The sequence below is a fragment of the Dicentrarchus labrax genome, unplaced genomic scaffold (genome assembly GCF_905237075.1).
Source record: "Dicentrarchus labrax unplaced genomic scaffold, dlabrax2021, whole genome shotgun sequence".
In the NCBI taxonomy this organism is placed as follows: domain Eukaryota; kingdom Metazoa; phylum Chordata; class Actinopteri; family Moronidae; genus Dicentrarchus; species Dicentrarchus labrax.
This window is the reverse complement of record NW_026136715.1, coordinates 14,479,641-14,496,445: the sequence shown is the minus strand read 5'-3', so window position 1 is coordinate 14,496,445 and position 16,805 is coordinate 14,479,641. Positions and strand designations below refer to the sequence as shown.

Here is a 16,805-nt window from a genome sequence, read left to right as displayed (position 1 = left end):
TTGACTGATATAACTCACCCCACCCCTACTCACACTGAATCAGCCTTTGTTACTAACATAGATTGTATTCTTACTGCCCCGGTGTCTCTCAACTCATGCTGGTGAGGAGCAGCGATTTTGTGTGTGTGTGTGTGTGTGTGTGTGTGTGTGTGTGTGTGTGTGTGTGTGTGTGTGATGGGAATAACACGGCAGGTTACGACAGAGGTCCAGCAGAACTTACTCACTGTTTTGCACGGTCACACTGACACACTAGTTCTGCTCTTTCGGCACTATCTAGTCTCTTTCTTGCTTTCAACCTCCATGTTTGTCTGTCTGAACAAAAAACAAAGATTCCAGTGTCATACTAATGCACCATATATTTCATATGAACATCTGTTTAGATAAGGTAATATACACAATGTTATACAAGCAAGCTGGAGAGCAGAGAAGTCAAATCTGTCTGATGCTGTGGTTATGTGTGACTTAATGACCGTCCAAGCCTCCTCCTTCTTCTTCTTCTTCTTCTTCTTCTTCTTCTTCTTCTACTTGTCAGCAGCAGTTCGTCGTCTTACACACTGAAAACTAGAGTACACTGTATAATAATGGGAGTGCTTTTCTCTCTCATCGTGTCAGCCAATGTAGTGCAGTCTCATCCGCAGATGAGAAATGAAGCAACACTTTACAATTTAAATAAATCACGTTTAACAACTTTTTCTTTTTTTTTCTTTTCTTTTTTTTACAGTTGCATTCAAAGTTCCAATGACGCATCCGTCCATTTATTCATTTGGTGTCCATCTCCCTGTCCTCCCTTGTAGTCCTCTGCCTGGACTTCTGTTTGGCCACACAGAGCCAAGCTTGCGCTTAGATGTCCACTTCTCAAAGGGCACTTGTCAAGCTACTTCCCAAAGTCCAACCAAGTATTTGTTTTTGGTAGATAAAAGTGTATTTCCCCCCCAAAAAAAGAAAACTATGTGAGTATATGATGTTGTTGTAATAATACTGGATATGTTTGAAGGCTCAGTTAATGTAAAAATGTGTCTTTAAAGCATCATGAAAGCAGCAAACCATTTTTAAACCAGAACCACACACTAGTAAAAAGACTGCTGGACTGAATCTTTGATAAAAGCCCAATCCGCCCAAACCCCAAAGTGTTCACTGGTTTCACCGTTCATCATCTGATCCCAGCAGTTCAGTCACAGGGCCATTCACAAACAGGGGCTAATGGGTAATAATTCATATTGATGGGTACTGAATTCTAGTGCTTTCACAGAGACAGGTAGAAAAGCCATGCAATGATGAACCGAGATGGGGGCAGGAGAGGGCGGAGATGCAGAGCACTTTCGGACAAACTTTCCCAGAATGCCATGTTCCACAGGATGTCCTGTAAAGGGGAAAGGGGTGGGGCTGCATTACAGGGGGCGGATGGGGCGTGTCCTCAGGTCTGGTCCAACCATTCAGCTCGTTTGGGGGCTTTGCATGTATGAATGTCCACAGCTTCCTCACAGTCCTTACACTCCACGGCGCAGCACCATTTGAACTTGCACTCACACTTGGTGATTTGCTTGACTCTTGTGGTGTCGTAGCCCCGCCCACAGCACATGACCTCACAGCCATCTGTGCCACGTGATGTCTTATTGCAGACCCGCCCAGCCGTACCCAGGGAGCCTGCACAAGAGTACAGAATAGTTAGCTAATGAGAGCTAAAAGTTCTTCTTAACTGGTCCTTTGAGTTGTACTTCTCTATCAATTCTTCTACAGAAAAAAACAAGAAGTGGCAGGTTATTTCTATAGATCGATCAAATCAAATAAAAAATGAATCAGCAAGTGCTCAAACTGAATATCTCTGGTTTGGGTTGGGACAAAACACATAATTTGTTACCTTGGGCTTCCCCATTGTTTGACATTTTATGGACCAAACAATCTGTTAATTGAAAAAACATTCGGCAGGCCAGCAATAATGAGTCGCAGCCCTAGTCTAGCTGCTGTTCCACTAGCGTCTGTAACTTAATGCAATCTCTAATTGAGGGTTACTTTTTGTGAAACTGTGAAATGTGTTTCTGGGTTACTATACCATTTTGCCCTGCCTGTCCATTTTCATAACTCACTGTTCAACTGGTGACATTTATGCTGCTTTCAGGCAATGTTGACAGAATGGGAAGAATAGGAATAGCTCCCATTATTCTTACTTGGGAGTGTTCAGGCATCATATGAAGAGGGTATAGTGACAGCATTTGAATATTTTAAATTAGCTACTTGTGTTACTTTGTTGACAAAATAAAACCAGATAAAAACAGTTTGTGTATAGAGACTTTAAATTAGCTGAATGGATTGTGTTAGTTTTAAGATGGGTTTTGTTTACTTGCAAGCGATGGTGACTTTGTAGCCATGTTGCCAGTGGTTTGTTGACTTGTCTGAAGTGAAAGCTGCATAGCTGTAAGAAATTCCCAATAACTCTGACACAATTACAGCTTAGAGGCTAACTTGAATAGTTTTCACGGCTCAGCTACTCATAATTATAAAGAAAAGATAGGATGTAAACATGGCATTAACCTGGCATTAAAATGGTTAGGGGCTGCTAAAAACAGAAATACCAAATTGAACATTACAATGACCTTTAGCAATTTGCGTTATTGCCAATGTTACTATTTTTAAATGAGTTTTGGAACAAGACCCAGAAGTTTTCGCTTTCGGATTGGTTCGATATCTGATCTGCAATAGCATGCTAGTCACTGTTGTTGAGTGTTTGGAAGTCTGGCTATTACCTAATGCAGTGGCATATTGTCTGTGTCTTATGTGAATGTCATCCCCACAGAGATTAGTTCTGGTGTTTCGTGTGAGAAGCTCCCTGTTTGAACTGCTACCTATCACAACAAGCTGCCCATAGAACAACAGACCCACACACACAACTATGCAGTGTTGGTAGAGTGGCCTATAGTTACACTGCCTTTCCCAAGCCACTGCTCCCTTTGAAGCCACTCTATGTGTGTGAGTGTGTGTGAGGGTTAAATGGACAGTGGAGCGTGACAGACAGACAGGCTCTCACACTCTGAGGCCCACTCTGCCCTCCAGCTACGCTTAGTTCAGACAGACAGAGAGGGAGAGACTGTGACAGACAGAAAGAAGTGATTTTTTTTTTTTTTTTAAATTGGCTGCTTGTGTCCCTAGGCTGTGGATTCCGCTGGGAAGGTGAGAAAGAGGGGGAGGATGGACGTAGGGATGAAGCCTGACAAAGGGAGCAAGGAAGAACTGGACAGAGCTTCTGAGTGATAAAAGTTTGACTGACAGTGTTTCATCCATCAACAAGCAGAAAGAGTCAGAACTGATTTGGTGAATGGTGTTAAACACATCCTCTGACCATGGGGTTGTGTATATATATATATATGTGTGTGTGTGTGTGTGTGAGTGTGTGAGTGTGTGTGTGTGTGTGTGTGTGTGTGTGTGTGTGTTGACAGAGACTGATAGAGGTCAGGTGGTCACAAAAAGACCATGTCCCCGGGGTACAAGGATATTAGCTTCCACAGTACTCACACAGGAGGCCTGCTGTGTTATCTGACTACCATTGCACACATAAACACACTAGTCATGCATGAACATATACACAACATACACATAACACCCCTAAAACATAAGACAGTCAGGGAAATCCATCAAGATCCATGAAAAACTGCCTCTCCACCTTCTTCTCTCCCTTTGCCATCTTACCTGCTGATTTGTCTTGTAGGCAGTAATCCGGAGAGTTCTCAAAGTAGACCAGGTCGTTCTTGGTGGCCTTCCTAAAGGCTTTGTTTGCTACAGCGAAGCCTGTCCCGTCCTGATTCATCGTCACTTCAATGGCCCCATTGTATTTCTTCCTCAGGTAGTCACCAGTCTTCCGGAAGTCTGACATGGCCATCCAACATGTCCGCAGCGTGCAAGAGCCGCTCACGCCATGACATTTACACTCCAGCTTCATGAATCGCTTCACTGCCTAAATGCATAGAGAGAAGTGGGAATTGTGTGTTTTAGCCATCTTGAAATATTGGTTCACATGTTCTAAAAAGCAACACTAAGGCCGAAACATTTCTTAAAAGGCTTGTTTAACAAACTCTCATGAAACCATATTTCTTACTTAATGTACCTAATGTGGTATCTAGTTTTGCAGATATTCTCTTGTGTCATCTGCCAAGGTTTTGAGATGGATAAAATGGAGCTCATCTTACAGTTTTATGAACTGAAGAAATGATTATAGATTAAATATTTAATTGGCCAGACCTCACCTGGAGTTGTTCTGGCTCACATTGAGATTGGATCCAAGCAAGGATGTGAATGCAGTCTGTACAATTTGGCTATGTTGTTTGAAATTGATAATTCACCCAACTCTGCATCTTCCACTAGTTTTCCTGCTTCACCCACCTGATTTGCATATAGAGATTCAATTACAATGCAGGTGGAATCGTTTAAATGGGATCCAAGATGCGGATATATCAAAACTTAGGCAAACATCTGTAAATGAGTAAGGTTTTTCATTATTTGGGTAATTTGATGTTATCACACACTTACTGTTCTGCCACAACGATTGTTGTGAAGGTTCATAAGCGCCCGCGCATCGCGAACAGTCCTCTCTTTGGCATCTATGAAGGCTTTGGCAAACTTTATCCCATAGTTGATATTATCACTACAGCCACCCCAGTCAAACTCTCCTCTCTCATCGCTAGCCCGTCCACGCTTGTGTGGGTCACAGTTACACGTCTTCAGCTCCCCCTGGCTGCAGGCGCGAGTGAGCGCATACACCACTCCTGCTGAGGAGATGGCATAGACAAATGCTGCTTCACGACTGCCTGAGAAAGAGACAGAGGGCACAAAAAAAGGCACAAAGAAAATACAGAGAGATTAGACAGTTACTTGTGTCATGCAATACTGTAGAGTTTCTAAGACCTGAAGACTTATCATGCAGCCCACATGTTAACATGCATACACAGATACAGATAATGCCTTGACCAGGCCTGGGCATGAGCCATCAGGACATAAGGTGCAGCTGACGGGGGCATATCAGGCCTGATGTGGAGTATAGGACAGCTCTGTTTAAATATTATCATGGAAATAATCCCAGCTGCGGGACTCTCCTCTGCTCACATAAATTGTTTAAATACAGACACAGTGATACCCCATTAATCAGCGCCAGGGTGATGTCATGACAGCATTTTCTACCATTGCTGTGCTTTTCCGGTCTCTTTAGTTCCTTAGAATATGACTCATCTATTGTGTGAGAGAATTAGTTATAGTGTTTGGTCACAGTTGCTTTTTTGCAGGGCCTGTGGGAATGAATGCCCCAAATTACAACATGGCAGCAAAAGATAGTAGAATGCCATCTTTAGTCACTTTGTCATAATACAAATCATTTTGTTCACCTCTGACAACCACCTGGAATCAATGCTTTTAAGCATGACAAATCATCTCAAAAACTGTTGAATTTCTATACATTTTTCTGTGGACTTTTATGGTTCCTAGAGCATGAATGATGGTTTTGTTGACCATACAACCTTTCCAACTTGTGCACACTTACTCACAAGGAACATCAGCACAACTAAACAACTACGTCTACTAAAAATGTTATATTGAATAAATAAATATAGCTAAATAATGATGTTATTGAATAATGTGCTAAGCATATTCATGCTCCCCAGAAGATTAACTCGTTTCACTGCGTTTCACACATGCGTTTTTGCTTTGGTCTCTGAACGCTGCCAAAACATAGGTGACCACACTGCAGCACTGTGACTGAACGCATCCTAGCTTCAGTCCTCCAAAGACACTGACGGAGGACCGAAACTGCTGTGCTGTGGACGTGGTGCTTTCGCGATGCAGTCTGTGTAAACAGGATGTGAGACTTTTAATCTTGTTTTATATTAGGTTGGCTCGCAGTTGCATGTTAACAAAAGGTGCATCAGACATATGTCTCTTGGCTCTTTTCAACTGTCTCAGGTTCTAACCATGGTCATACACATAATTGTTTTAGTTTGATCACAACCTCAAGTTGTTAGAAGTATTTAAAAGCTGTAGGAAACTATTCCAAAATCTGCAGGCGAGGAGAAATAATAATGCATTACATTCTTTTATAGTAATAAATTTGGTTTTGAATTTTCAAAGTCTGTCCTGCAAAGCAACATGTAAACCCACGAGTGAAGCAATAATGAAGGATAAAGTTTAATGAACTGGAAATACTCAAGTACCAGCACTTCAAACTAATGTCCCAAAACTAACTGATATAGTATTGATTTTAAATGACTAAAGGTGGGGCACTCTAGTACCTGAAAACAAGATACACTCTGTAAATCCATCTGAATCAACCCAGGCTACAAGAGTTTGTGTGATCCAACCTGTTTGCTCTGTATTCACTTGAATGTCCCATTCCATCTCTGGGTTGAGGAAAGGAGAGCAGTGGGTGCTGTTGAGGGGGTGTGTGTGGGGGAGGATGGAGGAGGGCATTGGTGGTCATCATTCAAACCTGTGCTGTTTGTCTGACAGTGAGAATATCTCTAAATATTTACATCTACATTACTGTTTATTCCTTTCCACCACACACACACACATGCAGCCTGTATCTCCAAATCTGCTACTTTTTTCCATGCATCATTGGCCCCCACACATGCTTAGGGTGGCTGGAAGAGGGACAGTTACAAGCCTAGGAGAGTCAGTGACGTAAACTGAGTCCAGATACATTACAATGGACAGATGTTAATGGAGCATTTACAATTGTGCCTTACTCAAAAAGTGCAAAAGTTAAAGCAGAGTGAGTATCAGAGAGACTCACAGGTGCATCACTGCGTCCGTGCTCTGCATTCAGAATGCGGCAGTAAGCTCTACCAGCTACTGCATCATCTTCATAATTGCAAAAATAATGTTTGATTAACAGCTTATAGAATAGTTATCATTTAAGATTTCATGCAAAATATCCAGCTTATTTCGAGAAACCAATATAGCTTGGCTATCAGGTTATTTAATAAATACTCAAGTTTCAGACTGTCTGCAGTTATAAAACCCTTCATAAGGAGGAATTATGCCTGCACTGGCTACAAAGATAGTTGGAAATATGTATGTTAACATGCATGTGCGCCTGTGTGCATGTGTGTATAGGCATGAATCTGTTACAAAGCAGAGAGATCTTGCAGGAGTGGAAAAATAATATGACGACAAGCCCACATCTCGAAGCCCCTGTGTTTATTGACGAGCCATAAGGCATTACAACAGTCCATTAGCGACTATAAACATGGAGCACCAGCATATGTGAGTATGAGATGGATAGATCGGAGAAAGAACAGAGCGAGGCGAGAAGGACAGACAGGAGAAGGAAGAGATAAGGTAGTAAAAGTGAAGAAGAAGGGTGAGGAGGGAGATAGAAGCAGATGGGACTCAGGTTTAGGTTTAGTATCTGTACTCCCTGGCCACACAGTCAGTAATCAGACGAGCGTACAATTTTGTAGACACACACATGGACTTACTCCGTAGCAAGACACGTCCAAACACGGTGTGGTCACGGTCCAGCGTACTACAGTTCCAGCGATGGTGTCTGAACTGGTGCTGGCACTCTCTGATCCACTCCTTGGTGCCTTCGCCGATGGCCTGCATGATGTCTGGGTGGCGCTGGCAGAGTTGCCGCTGCTTGTTGACCAAGCCTGGGATGTTGTCGCAGATCACACGGGCCCCCAGTGCACCAATGTACCTGAAGATGCATAAAACACATTCATATAATTCGTGTGAAGCACAGATGTGATTGATGGTATGCTGCAATTGATTAGTACACATCGGTTCACTCATAAGATAGGTGTATATACACACACACACACACACACACTCAGCAGTGGTGAGTGACATGAAGGAGAGAGAGATGCAGGAACTGTCTTCTATGAGTCAGAGTTCACTACACTTAACAGTTTAAGGTTTGCGAGTAGGAGGGGAGTGGAAACCATTTACTCCACTTTCCAAATAAATAAGCACTTAACCTCTCCCCACAAGACCCGCATGTGTATGTGTGTTTAAATGTCTCCCAATGGGTTAGTTGAAATCATGTCGTCACAAATCAGAGCACAAAGTCCAGGGCCTCCAATAACCCTGTCAAACTAAGACCCCATTTACTCACTTTACTCCTCTCTGTCTTCTGCCTGTTCTCATTCTCATCTCACTCACAGTTCCCCTTCCATGCTTCTTCCAGTATTTCCCCCTGCCCCAATAAAACAGACTCTTACATTATCCTGTAAAGATAAATGCTGCTTTGAGCTTGCCCAAAAATAACCTAATCGTGACGATGTGTGCGCGCGCGTGAAGCCTCTTGTAGCTCGGTGGCTGCTAGGGTTTTGGCGGGTCATCGAGGGGAGGTCAGGGAGCGTGTAGCTGTGTGGTCGTGTTTTACGAGGCCGGGCAAGAGGATGGAGGCTGGAGGCTCTCTGCTCCCCAGAGTGGAATTAGAAAGGAGTAGGAATACGAACAGAGTGCTCATCAAAGGAAAGAGCCAGAGCAGCAATTCACACTTAATTTTCTCTCTCCTTTTCTCTCTGAGAGTCAAGAGGAGTTGTGGATTTTATAGGATAATCAATCATTATCCACAGGTCTAAAACAACATGCTGTAAAGCCCTGATACTCTACTGTGAATCATAGAAGGAGGACAAGTAGGAGACATAGGGAACTTCTGATGACGCATCCACTAAAACAAAACACTAATAACCGAATCATTTACTCAAGCTTCATCAGTAAGAAATCATTTCACTTTAGTCTGGGGATTTCTTGATACATTTGCTAAACATGAAGCAAAAAAGCGTCTTGACACTTGAGACTTGGAACACAACAAACGTAAGTCAAACTTGCAACAACGTGCACATTATTTGCGCCTGTTCAGACTTGACAAATACTATGAAACTGTGGGTGTTCTTTATATTATAATAAATTGTATTATGATTATAAAATGTAATGTATTTATATTACATTATCCATTTGAAGCCTCCAGATCTCCCTATATCACCACTTACAGGCTACACCTACAGAAATCTGATCAACAGTTAAATACTGTATCTCCTACACTAAATTCCCCTCAAAGCCAGTAATGCTTAGCCAAAGCCTCCACACACACTCTTCCCACTACTCCCCATAACTGCTTTTAATCTACACAAACTATTAGGCATTCCATCACCCCCGTACCCGCCCACACACAGACACTTCTCCTATAAACACACACATACACACGGACATTTTCACGCATGTTATTGCGCAGGCAAACGAGATATTTTTTCACCCCTCACCTATGCTCTAGATGGCTGGTTTTGGGGTATTTAAGTGAAGTAATTTCTGTGTGTGTGTGTGTGTGTGTGTGTGTGTGTGGTACCTGGTGAATTAATGACTGCTCTGCCTTGTCGACTACAGGCTCCAGCTGAGCTGAACACGCGCTCAGCCAACAGCGCCGGCATAAATTACATTTATCGCTCTATTATTATTGCTCAATATGGCAGGCCAACAAACTGACAGCAGGAAAATGCGTTTTAGAAACAAAATCCTAAAGAAGCTTGAATCTAGTTCACCAACTCATAATTTATGCTATTTTCACTATTAATTCTCCATAATTTTCTCTTACTCTGTTCAGGAGCAAATCATTTTGACTTGAATTAAATGACGATATAAAAACACATTTAGTTTTTCTTTGCAGTCGTTTCCCAATAAAAAATACAAGGCAATACACTCATTCGTGACAAATAATAGCCTATAAAACTTTTTAATGAACCTCTTGAGTTCAGATTATGCAGCAAAAAGTAAATAAAACAAGCACAAGTAAGAACAGTAATGATAAAAAATCTGAGCAGCAAAAAAAGCACTGTCGGCTATAGAGTGATAATAAATTAACTGATGCAAACCCTCAACCCTCATAATGGCCTTGTCTGTCTGCTGTCGGAAAATCGCTGCTCCGAATTAATTGGAACGGGTTTTTGCTTTTTCTTTTGGAAAGCGGTTATTAAAATAGGCATCATAAGTTAAATTCGTTGGCAGTGTGAATTCCTTAAGTTTCTAACAAAAGAGCCAAAGCCAGGCAGTACTCACAGCTCCGTTTCAAATGATTAAGATCAATGATCAGTGTTCAAATTGTGTGGAATTTTGCTTAGCTTCCATTTACAGTTAAACTATTGATTTAATATTAACAACAACAATAGTACATAATCATTATCAGTGATATGTTGTTATTATTGTTGTTGTTATTATTTTCTTAATCGGGTCTTCCCAAAGAAAATGTAGAAATTCAGCTCCCATAAATCTTGTTGGCAGGCAGGTAGGCCTAGGTGTTCTGGATGCAGACACTCACCACCATGAAGAGTCCGCCCGAGGCGTCACCACCAGCAGCAGCAACAGACACGCACAGTAAATCCTCGAACTGGCACCGGGGTTTTGGCATGAAGGAGACCGGGATGAGAGTCTGGCTCCCGGCGAACCACAGCTCCGAATCCTGGCTGTCCGGAGGCTGAGAATCCTGTTTAAACCCAGCATGGCTCTGCGCTTTTCTTTTCTTTTTTTTACTACCAAAAGTTTCCCTCCCCGCCAAAAAAATTGTTCTGATTTCAGAAGAAAACTTTATCAGTCAGACAAGGTTTGATGTGAAGTAGGTTAAGCACCCATTCAGTAGGTAGGCCTCATTATCCAGTGTGTGGCTCCATATTAATAGCGCGACTGTCAGAAGTGTGAGGAGCGCATTGTCTGTGCCATGTGCGCACCAGACTTTCCAATGAGTACTTCTGGCTGCCGACGGGAGGTTTACCTGACAAGACGAGCAACAAGTGTCGGCTGTCTCACCTCTCCAGTCAGCTCCCCAAAACACCTATCCTTGGGGTTTTTTGCTTAGTTCAGAGGCAGAAATAGGATCCGAATCCCAGCTGGAGCCAAAGGTTGGCAGATGGGAGACTCTCTGCAGTTCTGTCGGCTGTGTGATTCTGTGCTGGGTCGGATGCTCGCACCGGACCTCTCCTTTATCAGTGCGCTGTGGACAGAGTCAGAGCTGAGAGAGAGAGAGAGAGAGAGAGAGAGAGAGAGAGAGAGGAGGGGTGGAGGATAGAGAGAGAGATGAGGGAGGGCTTGCTGCTGACAGCTCCCCTCGCCCATTGGGCAGATGCTGGGGTTACAGAGTTTGACGAGGAAGGAGATATTAAAGAGGGATGGATGGAGAGAGGTGCATTCATGTGTGCATTGGTGCTGGGTTGAGGGGTGATGCTGCTGTTGAGGTCAAGAAGGTCCTAATGTGAGGAGTTCATCTGTAACCACAGACAGGAATTATTATAACCAATGATGGCGCCTGCATTTTACAACCCTGTAAAACTGGATAATTAAATCACAGGAAAAATGTGTGTTTTTATATTATAAAGGAATTTTTTGGACAAAAAGGTTTTTTCTTTCCATTTGCAATGTAAAATGCTGCAAAATGCAATCATTTCTTTAAAGAAACATAATGAGAGAGCAAATGCCTTACTTGCACTAATATGTTGGAAGTGCAATTATCAATTGCAGTCACGGATACAGTTTAGTGGATCTAGTATTCACACATATAATTTTATGTAACATCTGTTGTTATTCACAATGATTAGTAATTAGAATCAACTCTGTCATATTTACTGGATATTATTGTACTTCTTCTGCTCCTCATGCTGGTCCTCACATACACCCATCACATACTACTGCATAACATTGACCTTAACGTTGATATCAACCTGTCCATGGACTGCACATAAGATTTTGGCTAAATCTGGCACGTCTTACGTCATATTAACATTAATTCACATGTGCCATCCCCAATAAAGATATAAATTAAGTAAGTAAAACTGTGACATTGTGTAAGTTATTATTATTAACAAACACTTATTTTAATATTTGTCACACCTGCAGCTACGCACCAACAAAAGCACAGCAGAAATGAAAGTCAGAGAAAAAAGCTGGGAATGTGGGACTGGAAGAACAGAGCCAAAATCGTCCAGTGGAACAGCACTATGGCTTAAATATGAACCACATGTGTAAGAGAGGGAGAGTGCTGAGACAGTGCTCGAATAAAGCATGCAACACACACACACACACACACACACACACACACACACACACACACAAACTGTACATTGTCCCTGGAGAGCGACAATCCTTACCTTTCTTCCCACGTGTGTGTGTGCATCGTCAGGTTCTCTACAGGCTTGGCAGTGAGCTGTCATCGATCATCAAATCTCTGATATTTCCCTCTATCCTCAAACGGCTCCTGACAGATTCAAATCCACTTTTAAGTATCCACAGACCTTTCGCAAACTCAAAAACAGGCGGCTTGATTTGTTTACGGACACCAATTCACACTGGTTTTTTTTTTTTATCAGTGTAGACTTGAACTTCTCTGGGGAGTTTGTGATATTGGATTAAGAATACCACAGTTGGTTCAGCTGACCCAGTAATACTAACAAACAAGTAAACATATCAGGAAAATCCCTCTCGGAATTGAAACTATTAGAATTAGCAATAGCAGTTGCAGTTATTTCATCAAAAGCTTGAGAAAACAGTTCTAGTGTTTATGCCAAAGCTGCTGTTAAAGCTAAGCTCCTTTTAGAGACATTTGTATTTCTGCTTAGGCTGCTGTCAGAATGGGACTAACACACACACACACTTTTAAAAGTTTTCAGAGACAAGCACATGCACAAACACACAGACCAGGAGTGGGTACAGGTTTGTGAGAGGCCGCGAGGTGAGGCAAAGAGGCTAAGCTGTGGTGAATATTTGTGCGGTGCAGCTTAGCTCACAATTTTCTGCTAAATCAAAAGGAATTAGGGAAGCACAAACATGGCTGAGTTATGCTCTCTCTCACGGGGCTGGAGTTGGAACAGACTTTCTCCCTCTCTCTGTCTCTCTCCCAGCCTGTGAACTTGACCCCAGCTTTCTCCTCATAAACAATAACAGAGTCAAGCGCCTTCTTGTCAGTTGGAGCAAAAGTTTGCCCTGATGTACGAGCTCTAATCTGGCAACCATCTCCTCAGAGGAAAAGTACTGACGGGGGTTGCTATGTTTAAACGCTGCACTGGGGTGAAGGAGGGATAAAGGTGAGATTTACAGAGGCAGCGGTTTTGGACTAATCCAATTGATTTTTGTGTTGATACATTATAATCACTCAGGATTATTTCTGAAAGGAAAGTTGCAGGGAGAAAGTGGAGTGGGCTGAATGAACCAAGGGCAAGCCAGAGGCATGCACTGAAAGGGGAAGAGTTGGACTAATGGCCCAGTAATGTGTCCCCTGTGGGGATTATGCTGTGGGCTGTCACCAGTCAGGCAGTCCTGGGATGAGCTCAGCGTGTATTCCCATCCCCTGGCAGAGTGGAGCAGAGAGGACAGCCTGTCATCAGACCTGGCCAAGTTCCCATACTGATGGGACACACAGGGGCAAACTCAACACCGGGCAGGTCTGAGGGAACATGAACAAGGGACAGGTGGAAGAAGGACAAAGATAAAAAGGAGTCTTCGACTAACAACTCATAGTAATAACAATTTCTCCAGCCTAAACAACATGATAACTCATTTGTCATTGTCGTATAAAACGACCCATGTGGGTGTTTTCTGGTCTGGTTCCCGTATCAGCAGGACAGCGTTGTCTGTAGGGCCTTCCCATAGAGATACTGCAGGCTGCTACATCTGAGGCCACGTTCAGACCAACTTTATTCATTTGAATGGAGCCAATCTGGCAGCGCAGGGGTGCCAGCGGCAGTGGCTTCGGCCAAAAAAGGGTTGATCATCTCACGAAAAAGTTGAACCATTGGCCAATCATACATGCAAGCACACATTCCTGTTAGATTACTTTTAAATGTGAATGCCATATATCTGCTGTTTACCCTGTGATCGTTGAGATCCTGTCTGATATCGCTGCACTGTTGTACAGTGTTTCAACATCTGATTAGCCTTTTAAACACATTAATCTGTAACTCAAACTGGACTGCATGGATCATATTTCTCATCAGTACCTTAAACAAACCCCCCACCAACACAGCCCCCCTGCGTTTTTTTAAATCAGGGCTGTTTTCAGTCTGGACCTCTGCCTGATTCAGCCAAATAAAACTACTTGGTTGAGGTCAGGTAAAGATCAGTATCTTGGTCAAAAGAAACCAGGGTTGGCTGTTGGTGGGAGACGGGGTGAGAACAGCGATCCCCAGTGTTAAAGTTGGATGCTTTGTACACCCAGCCATCCACGCTAACCTCCTCCATATGAGCTTGTACAGCACTATGACGTCACCTTACTTCCATCTTTAATTCTCAGACACATCTGTCATAGCTGACATGGCCACAAGAGGTCGCTTTTGAGGAAAACATAAACACGGGTCTTTTAAGTGTTTGAACACCTGACCAATTCTGTTTTTTTATTTTTTTGACAAGGACAGTTTCCATTATGAACATTTTATTTGAATTGTTGCAGGATGACATATTGTAGATGGATTTGATACTGTCATAATTTCTGCATGTTAAGTAGCCTTGAGGATAAAAGGACCAGGCCTGAGTGGCTGCTTAGATAATTATCAGATGAAAATCCAGTAGCATTATCTATAAAGCTAATGAAAGGTCAGAATACAACACAGGCCCTAAAAATACACCGTCCTCCAGGGACAGACAAGCCACAATGTGCGTGTGCAAGCCAGAGATCCAGATCTGTGATAATTTATTGTGCTGTAAATTTAGATCTGCCGACAGAGATGAACTGCCTTGAACAAACACAGCGGTGCTGGAACTCCAGAAGCTTCTGAAACATTTGGCTAGCTCTCAGAGAAGGTGTCAGGGCCTGTTGTCAACCACTTTCCCCTGATGCAATGGGTGCAACAAAAGGCATGTACATTGAGAGAGTTTGTGTTTATGCAGGGGCAAAATATGCTTGCACACACACGAACACACACACACACACATCGATATCTCTTGCTACAGTATGTACCCTAAGTTACCTCATGGTTGGCCCCTACAGGGCTAAGCTCTGCATACCCTTTCTTTCTTTATCCCCAGGATGCCCTGTCATTAATAGATTTTATAGCTCCTGTGAACACACTAAGTGTCTGTAGATGTGAGGGCGATAACGCTATAATAGACTGTTTACTTGGTCGCCAGAGGATGCCGTCATGCTGGACAAATTCGGAGCATGCACACACGAGTGCACACACAGATGCACATAGACACACACTGTGTAGAGCAGGTGATACAGATGACATCAAAGGGATATACGGGGCAGCATGGCCTCTTTGACGTTTAACACATCTCAGTAACTTCTTAGGAGAAAACAGGTTTGCTTCACTGGCAATACATAGACTGGGAAAATGATACAGACAGTCACAGGGACAGAAATAATCAGGCATACATCGTCCATATTAGGTGGGATAAAGTGGGATAAACTTTAATCCGACTGCTTTGATTCCCTCTTTCACTTACAACATTTACTTTTTAAAGAGTAAAATGTTTTTAAAAGAATCCAAATTGAAATTTACCTTTATGGATGCTGGTCATTTTGAGAGCACTGCTTCTCTTTGCTCCCTCTTGGTGGAACTGAGTTTGTGCTGAGTAGTTTCCTGTTTTAGTCGGGAACTGTCTGTGTGACGTACACTGCAGGTCATGGGCAGCTGGTCACATGGTGGCTGGCTGAGGTAGCACAGTGAGCAGTGAATCAGTGAACTGAACTCTGAAACAGTGAATCCTTCTTGTGTGTCTTTATACTTTGTACACAAAATAAGGAGTGAGTCACCCTGTAAACCAAGACTGAAATCATTGGTAGAAAATCTTCCCATGTCTTTATGGGTGGGAGCTTGTGTTTTTCATTTATTTATTCGGGCAGGAATAGTGTAATGAAAGCATTATAATTAGTCCATGGCAGGTATGTTTCTCATATTGTAGGCTGCACCAGAACATGGACTGCTATAAAAACAGAAAATGACAACACAACACAACGATAACACACCATTTAAAAAATCAAAAAGCTGATCTTTTTGTGTTGTATGAGTAAAGATGATTCTTTTAATCATTACAACGAAAGTCAAAAATTGTTGAATAGCAAATGAGTGTGATGAAAATGTAATGAATTTGAATGAATAATGTGTCCATATAGTAAAAACAAAGAGTTTTGTGTTGGCTATCTTATTAAAGAGGGCTTAAGGCACAGGACTCAAGTGCTTATATTGGTTTTGTACAATTGTGTAGTGCGGGTATACAAAGTATACTTGCTTAAGTTCCAGTCAGCATAAGGTATACCCACTATTAAATCCATCTGATGTGCATCATTCAGTAGCTACAGTGTTCTGCAAGGTGTTTTCTTTTTCCTAGGATGGTGAAGGGATGACATAGTTGTCACATTTTTATGAATGGATGGAGTAAGAAATAAGGAGTGCTTCTCTCAAAATGCATATTTATGTAGTCTCTGTTCATTTTAAAATGATCCTTACTCTCTGAAGACCAGCAGCACAAACAAATACTACTTGCCCATTTTTGGGTGACCTAAATAGTCAAGAGTAGTCTTACATGTCACTGTTTATAACAAAGGACATTTATCCTCTGCTGGACGATCTGTTTAATATACATATACTGTACATATACACGGAACTGTGGTCCAGATAAAGTTCTAAGCCTCTTTGGTGTTTCTTTCGGCTTATAGAGCTTACTTTCACATTTCTCTCCTTTACAGTGTTTTAAGGCAAACTGAGTGGAGTTGGTGTATGCTGCGTCAGATGAGCTTTTCTATGAGAAACATTAAGAGCAGTTTATTCGGTCAGGTCCAGGTCAGTCAGACCATATACACTCAGATATAGTCAGGGATAGTCTTGATGTGGTGTTTTGAAGCC

General features: G+C 42.3%; 2 protein-coding genes across 3 annotated transcripts in view; one reads left to right on the top strand and one right to left on the bottom strand.

Annotated features, from left to right (window-relative positions):
• The window catches only part of fkbpl (FKBP prolyl isomerase like), a 51,884-nt gene that overhangs the window by 14,373 nt on the left and 20,706 nt on the right, over positions 1–16,805 (top strand). The gene's annotated exons all lie outside the window — the stretch shown is intronic.
• Positions 339–13,425, bottom strand: LOC127376833 (protein Wnt-2b-A). Of its 2 annotated transcripts, XM_051424145.1 has the most exons (7): positions 13,269–13,425; positions 12,117–12,223; positions 10,298–10,984; positions 7,458–7,678; positions 4,519–4,796; positions 3,682–3,946; positions 339–1,644 (listed from the first exon to the last, which is right to left on the bottom strand). In XM_051424145.1, exons 3-7 carry the CDS (start codon positions 10,477–10,479, stop codon positions 1,415–1,417), a joined length of 1,176 nt encoding a protein of 391 aa, XP_051280105.1. In that variant the 5' UTR covers positions 10,480–10,984; positions 12,117–12,223; positions 13,269–13,425; the 3' UTR covers positions 339–1,414. The 2 variants fall into 2 exon arrangements, with proteins under 2 accessions (XP_051280105.1, XP_051280103.1); XM_051424143.1 differs by lacking the exon at positions 13,269–13,425 and having other exon boundaries at positions 12,117–12,511.